This window comes from Lacerta agilis, chromosome 1 (genome assembly GCF_009819535.1).
Source record: "Lacerta agilis isolate rLacAgi1 chromosome 1, rLacAgi1.pri, whole genome shotgun sequence".
Classification (NCBI taxonomy): Eukaryota; Metazoa; Chordata; class Lepidosauria; order Squamata; family Lacertidae; genus Lacerta; species Lacerta agilis.
In genome coordinates this window covers 131,587,388-131,595,132 of record NC_046312.1, presented here as the reverse complement: position 1 = coordinate 131,595,132, position 7,745 = coordinate 131,587,388, and the positions used below count along the sequence as shown (strand labels likewise).

Sequence of the window (7,745 nt, the reverse complement as noted above, 5' to 3'; positions counted from 1 at the left end):
AAGACCCAGAAGATGGCAATAAAGATTCCAGCAGCAACGTAGCTTAGAACAGTGTTTTTCAACCTTTTTTGGGCAAAGGCACACTTGTTTCATGAAAAAAATCACGAGGCACACTACCATTAGAAAATGTTTAAAAAATTAACTCTGTGCCTATATTGACTATATATAAAGTAATTCTCTTGAATAGGAATCAAATAAACAAATTTTTCCCACGGCACACCAGGCAACATCTCGCGGCACACTAGTGTGCCACGGAACAGTGGTTGAAAAACACTGGCTTAGAACAGCTGCCCCCATCAACCTTATACTGCATGCAACACTAATGTCTCAAAACAAATGTAACTGATCAGTAGAAAACACCTGAAAAAGAGACAACGCACGTACTTTTGTAAACTAAGAAACTGTAGCTTATACAAATTTAACAGCTAAACTTTTACATCAATATACCCATTTGAGTAACTATAAAGAGTCCCCAGCACATATGCCAATATATGTATACAGGTTCACCTCTGTGTGATTTTTCTGTACTCCAGTTCCTTAAGAGTTAGATGTCACACTATGGTTTGACCCAAATGCCCCTCTTTATACACGTTTCAGATCTCAGCACTCTTCCAAAGTGACTGCAGCTATAAGCAGGTGGCCAGCATAATTTTGCAGCTGCTTCCATTATTAATGCTTTCTCTCTCCCTATCCTTCTGCCTTGCATGAGGCTTTCAACCTGTCTTTCTCAGCACATTGACAGCCAACCCTTTCATCTCCGTACTTTTCCATCTGCCACTATCCATGTCCAAAGGACATTTGAAGGAGGAACCCTGGCAAAAGCATTGGGCTGCAGCAAAGGTAAGGATGATCTGAGTGTTCAGAATTAAAGTGAATATTGCTGAAAGGCACATACAGGCAATTAGATAAAAACACATACGATTGTTGCTTCAGATAGCAGATCTTTTCACCTGTGCTGGTGCAGTTAGTAGTTGCTAAAACATTTTAAAGAATCAACATACATATTTGTTTCTGCTTTGTGAAGAGTTTCTTGTGTTCAACATGGATATTATGGTTTTGGCCAACCGGGAAATATTTTGACTTTTAAGGACACTTGCAGACATTATTGCAATTACTGTCTACTCTCACTGAGTTTTATATAGTAAGAAACACATGCCTAAAGAACTTGCAGTTTTATTACATTCCTCCCCCTCCTGCCACTCACAGGTGGGGTCTGGGGTCTTGGCAGTGACAGCGCTCATTTTCTAAAGATGACCGCAGATATTTTAAAATTTACTTTGAAGCAGCTGTCAGTACCAAAGTATCATGTCTAGCCATGTAAAAGGGTGCCATTACAATCTGCAGTAGCATGGTTTTTGCTTTTATTGTTGTTGTTAATAAGAGAGTGCACCAAAGGGGTATTCTACAGTTGAAAGGGTACATGGAGCTATTGCTTTCACAGAATGTATGAAACAAACATCTTTGACACGTTTTCTAAAGAACTGGAGCAATGAGAGTTTGGGAAATCAGATTAATAGCCATGCAGCTCAGACATTTACTCAGAAGTAAATCCCACTAGGGTCAATATGACTTCCAGATACGTGTGCATGGAATTGCAGCCTTGATCTTTATGGTGTGAGGCAGCAGAAATAAGAGTGAGAAGCATTTGTAAATTTCTTTACAGTCAGAAAACTTTGAGATGTGCTTTGCAGTTTTGCTTTCAAGTATTCCAGAATTCACTTACATTTAACCAGTACATTTCTAACCAAATAAGTTGCACAGTAGCATAACAATAATCCCTCCAGAAAGTCTGGAAAATGTCCACCATGGCTGTCAATAGCAAGTAACATAATTGCACGGAACAGCAAGAATTAAGCAAATTATGGTTTTAGAAATAAGACCCCATCCACTTCAATGGAATTGTAAATATGTTTAAACAATGGTATTAAACTCTATTTATGCTGCAACTTGGTTTAATTTTCAGTGATCTTTTATGGGGCTTGAAGGAGATGGTGTTGGTTGGCCCAAGTGAGCTCCATACATGACGCAGGGATTTGAACCCTGATCCAAAACTCTACACATTATCCCACACTGGCTTTCTCTCTTAAGGTGGATCATTCATCCTTTTAAGCTATATCCTCATCATCACTGTTTATTACAACAGTTTAATTCCAAAATAAGCTTCTAAGCCGTATAAAAACCAATTACACAAACCTTATAAACGCCTACAATAAAAAATATGCAACAAAACAATCCCATTAAAACAACATGGCAATTGAAACAGAAGGCAGGTCACAAAATCAAGGAAATGCTTGCGTAAACGAGTGTGTCTTCAAAAGTCGGCAAAATGCAAGAACAGGTGAGGCCTCGTGAATTTCCGCAGGGGTGCATCGCACAGCCATGGTGCCAGCAGGGAAAAGGCTGCCTCCGTGTCGCCACAAGAGACTACTGTAATCACACAACCAGGCTGCTCTCAGATACGTATCTGCTTTATATAAGACCCATGGTCTTGGGATAAAGCACATTTTCTGTTTGATTGTTTTAAATGCTTTGGGGAGTGCTAGGGTGTCTGCTTATGCAAGAGAACTTGAGTTCTCCCTCTCCTTCCTTTGTGCACCCTCCCCAAATCTACTCTCGAGCAGGGACGCTGTGTAGGGGAAGCTGGGGGGGGGCTGTCAAAATTCTGTGGCAACCGCGTGCACCTTGTGCATGCACACCACATGGTGTGCTTGCGTGACTCTTGCACACCACGTGGTGTGCGCACATCTCGCGTGCAAGCATTAATGATGTCAGTACGTTGCAAGGTATCAGCCCCCTCAATTGTGGGGGAAAGTCAGTGCTCTTGCTCCCAAGGGTTGGGGAAACACCTAGAACAGATTTAGGGAACATGTGGGGGAAGGGAGGGAGAATGTTTTGCTGAGCAAGCAGAAATCCTTGCACTGACAGAATGATCATTGGATCCCCCTCTTTACAGACCCTCCAAGTGTCCCTATTTTCCAGGGACATCCTTGATTTAGAGAAGCCGCCCCAGTTTCTTTGATTCCAGAATGTCCCACTTTTCCTTAGGATGTCCCTATTTTCGTTGGAGAAATTTTGGAGGGAATGGAATTATCCATCCCCCAAGCCATCTGAAGGCAGTGTTGTATAGGGAAAGTTTTTTAAATGTTTAATGTTTCATTATGCTTTTATATATGTTGGAAGCCACCCACAGTGGCTGGGGCAACCCAGTAAGATGTGTGGGGCATAAATAGTAAAATTATTATTATGGAATAGAACCCTATTTCCCTATCAGAGAAATGTTGGAGGGTATGCCTTAATTTTTTTAAATTTGGAAATTTGTTGAACAAATATTCAGTAAAATGTGACGGTTCAGAAATTTGTGTGAATATAAATGGGCTATTGATTAGGAAGACCATTTTTATTAATTGTTTTTCTTGCCTAAAAGGCCAGGACAGGATATGCAAATCACTCTGAATGTTTATAGAAATTGTTGGGCTGAGTGAGGACATCACACTAAACTGTTATTTGCTGTTAACATGCGTGGACACGGGTGGCACTGTGGTCTAAACCACTGAGCCTCTTGGGCTTAGAATCATAGAATCTTAGAGTTGGAAGGGATCCAAGGGTCATCTAGTCCAGCCCCCCGCAATGCAGGAATCTCAGCTAAAGCATCCATGCCAGATGGCCATCCAACCTCTGCTTAAAAACCTCCAAGGAAGGCTTCCTGATTGTAAGGTTGGCAGTTCAAGTCTCCATGATGGGGTGAGCTCCCGCTGCTCTGTCCCAGCTCCTGCCACAACCTAGCAGTTCAAAAGCATACCAGTGCATGTAGATAAATAGGTATCGCTGTAGCGGGAAGGTAAACAGCATTTCTGTGCACTTTGGTTTCTGTCACGGTGTTCTGTTCCACCAGAAGTTTAGTCCTGCTGGCCACATGACCCAGAAAGCTGTCTGTGGACAAACGCTGGCTTCTTTGGCCTGAAGTGACATGAGCGCTGCAACCCCATAATCGCCTTTGACTGGACTTAACCGTCCAGCGGTCCTTTACCTTTACCTGCGTGAGCATCAGGTCCACACACTCCAGCACTTCCTCTTTTGCCTAAATCATCATTTGCCATTACTTCCAAACCAGGCGTTATTTGAAACAGAGATACCTGAGCCTTGGCCCATTCAGATGTTGCCGAGTTGTCCTCTGCCCCACACAGCCTGGTCAGGGATGATAGGAGTTGTACTTCAACAATATTTGAAGGGCCACAGGTTAACCACCTCTGGTTTAAAATTTAGTCAATTTTTTTTAACTTTCTTTTATCCTAGAATGAAAATTATGCATAGAATGAAGTGACTTTCTATGTTCCAATAAGTACACAGTCAGAAAGTTCTGTGTTAGACTCAATGACTTCATCACATGAGAATCCGAGAAGAGAGCTGGTAACTGGACTTAAAGAGTCAGGCAGGATCGTGGCTGAAGCTCTAGTGTATGTACAAACCAGATAGCCAACCTTTTCTCACTTGTGTTATTCCATAAACTAAGTTTTCAAGGTTAATCATTCATTTGTGTTTCTATCATATACCAAAAATTCTAGGTATTTTTTCTAAAATGTGCTTTTTACAAATATATTTCTGTTGTATAACAGGAACTAAAGAACATACAGAACAAGACTGAAGATGTATTTTCATTACTTAATCTGCCTCTGGATTCCCCTCTCCTTTAGGGTCTCTGAAACCCATAACCCATGCCATAAAATCTGCTTCTGCACAGAAGGGGCAATGTTTGTGAACTGTTCAGGAGTCAATGTCAGCTCCAATCTCATTTTCCCTCCAGAGACAGAACACTTGGATCTGTCAAACAGTCAGTTACATTCTGTTCCAAGCAAAGGTCTCAGATCCCTGTGGAAGTTACAGATTCTCCTTCTGAGTGACAACTACATCAGGAGAGTTGAAGAGAGAGCATTCATCTCCCTGGAGAGACTCCATAAGCTTGATATTGGTAGAAATGAGATCTCCTTTCTTGGAAACAGTTTTTCATTGGGTCTCGTTACTCTCTATGAACTCACTTTGGCCTACAATAGGCTGCAGGAGCTACAGTACAAGAACTTCAAGCACTTTGAAAGTCTTCAGAAGCTCAATTTGCAAAATAATAATATATCATTGATAGAAACGGGTGCATTTCGCAGTCTCACCTGCTTGAGGCAACTTTGTCTTCAGAATAATCACCTTCGTAACCTCAACAATGGAGATTTTTCTATGCTGCAACACTTAGAAGTTTTGAACTTGGAGGGCAACAGAATCAAAACCATTGGCCCTGGAGTCTTTACTTCTTTAAGCAGCCTCACAATACTTAACCTGGTGCACAACCAAATTGAACATATTCGGTTCAAGACATTATTATCCCTCCAGACCTCTGGCACTCACATCTTGCTCTCGGACAATCCATGGTTTTGTGACTGTGACCTTCAGAGGGTTTTTGCTAAACTGCACAGTGTCAGGAGGCTGATCCTAGATGACTACCACAATGTGACGTGCATGGAGCCCCATATCCTGAGAAACCGTCCTCTGTCATCTGTGGACACCCAGCTGTGCATTGCAGAGACAGTGACGGTTCTTGTCATAACTTTCACAGTCTTTGTTACTGTGGTAGCTGCCATTGTCATGGCTGAAAGGAACAGAAAGAAGAGGACAGGCAAGCACTGGAGTGAGGACAGCAAAGTCTCCTATGATGCTCACAACTGAAGCAGCACATCTTGAGAGCACCTTTTCGTCTACTTAGAGTTATGAGGTTTAGTAATTCCCTTCAGATTTTGCATTCTCTCTTTCCTTTCAAGTTTTTAATTATTATTTCCAAAGCATAGTTCAGAAAATGTAGGTATGTATGGTAGCTATGAATGTGTACTTTAACAGAGAAAACTGCCCTAGGAATTCCAGGTTATTATATAAAAATGAAAGTGCGCTGATTATATTTGGTCCCGTCCTGCTTCCTCCATTGGAAGAATGGCCCTCGGGGTCCCTTCCATCTCTACAATTCTGATTCTGGGCTACTTTCCGTAACAGAAGGTGGGCCTAGAGAAACTAGGTGTGTTTTATTAGATGTGTTAAATCTCTTCCCTTAAAGAGACTTTTCATATTCCAGTGTCTGGCATATGTTATTCTCATGGATGGTAGCATATTTTACATTACCTCTTGGTTACAGATGGAGGAGAATTCTGCTTGATTTGCATTTTTAAGCAAAGGAACCCAATTTAAACCCAATTTAAACGTTCTGATTGCAATACAGTCCAGATTCAGATTTCACACCTCCTTGAATTTTTCTTGGCAAATTACCAAAATGCATGAAAATGTGTATTTTAGGATAAATATAGGTACATTATTTTTAAAAAATATTAGATATATATATTTCCACAATATAGTAACAAGACAATATAACATCATATGATGACTAAGTTGCCTCCAGAGCCATCAATTATTAATGTCCTATATTTATTTAGGACATAATTTAGCTATATTTTATCCCACAAATATCTGGCAGAGTTAAACTGGAGTCTTGATTATCTGCATAGACAATAAAGCAGAACCATTGTTTGTGAAACTTATCTTTTTTGCCACCTTTGTGCTTTCAGTTGAGCAGTCATCTTTTCCATGAGAGAAATTTGTCATGTTGAGGAACAGATCAGTAGAACCATTTGTGTGCTGAGGCTCTTCCAGTAGAAATTATACATACACTGAGATTAAATACTTATTTAAAAGTTGTGCAGTATGAATACTAATTTTCATACAGTTTAAAATGAAACACTGTAGCTTAAAGTGGAAATGAGATGGGATTGTGAGATGAACAAGCACGAGGGATTCGTGAACACATTAATAATTAAAGCCACTAATAACTTATGCCCAAAATATCTGAAAAACAGCCTCCTTCCCTACTGACCTTCTTGCATACTAAAGATAAGCAGATCAATCATCTCTTTTGGCCGCCCTTGGAAGTGCAAGGAATGGGGGTCCTTTCTTTGTGGCAGCCCCTAAATTATGGGACTCCACCCCCCCTGAAATGCGCCTAGCACCCAAGTTTTTGCCACATGCTGAAGACAGACCTCTTCACCTTAGCCTTTGACAGTTAAGGCATTTTGTTTGGTGGGACCCAGTGTGGTGTAATGGTCGTCAAGTGTTGGACTAGGACCTGGGAGAGCAAGGTTCGAATCCCCACTCAGCCGTGAAGCTCACTGGGGGGCCTTGGACCACTCAGTCCCCATCTCTTAGCCTAACCTACCTCACAGGGTTGTTGTAAGGGTGAAATGGGGAGGAGCCAAGGAGGAGAACCAAGTGCAACACCTTGAGATCCTTAGAAGATGAAGGTGGTATATAAATGTAATAAATAATAATAAAAAATCTCTTTGGCTGAATTTTTACTGCTCTCGTACATTTGGAATAGTTTCACGTGTTTTTAATAGTAATAGGCTTTTCTGTTTTTATGACTGGATGCTGAACTTGTAGCCTGCTTTGGGACCTGATGCTGATGGGTGGGTGAGGAATATTACAAATAAATAACTATCATATAGGAAGCTAGTTCTGTACTTTTTTTGAAGATTTTATTGAAATTTTTGGTTTAACAACAATCTGAATCAAAATGCCACTAATTAACCAGTTTCAGGGCACAATTCAAAAGTATCTCATCTCGATGTCCGTACGGAGAATCATTAAGACAGTTGAGCTGCAGGTGCAAGAACCGTTTTATCCCTTCAATAAATTGGTATCAAACTCCAGAGACTTTGTTTGTA

At 40.8% G+C, this 7,745-nt stretch overlaps 1 protein-coding gene across 1 annotated transcript; it reads left to right on the top strand.

Annotated features, from left to right (window-relative positions):
- The first annotated feature begins 558 nt into the window (after positions 1-558).
- LOC117059818 (leucine-rich repeat-containing protein 17-like) lies at positions 559-5,748 on the top strand. Its single transcript, XM_033171670.1, has 2 exons — positions 559-840; positions 4,614-5,748. The coding sequence occupies exon 2, from the start codon at positions 4,645-4,647 to the stop codon at positions 5,707-5,709; it is 1,065 nt and encodes a 354-aa protein (XP_033027561.1). The 5' UTR covers positions 559-840; positions 4,614-4,644; the 3' UTR covers positions 5,710-5,748.
- The last annotated feature ends 1,997 nt before the right edge of the window (positions 5,749-7,745 follow it).

What these genes read in the sequence shown, in the direction of transcription:
- LOC117059818 (XM_033171670.1), top strand. Translation starts at nt 4,645, where the DNA reads ATGTATTTTCATTACTTAATCTGCCTCTGGATTCCCCTCTCCTTTAGG.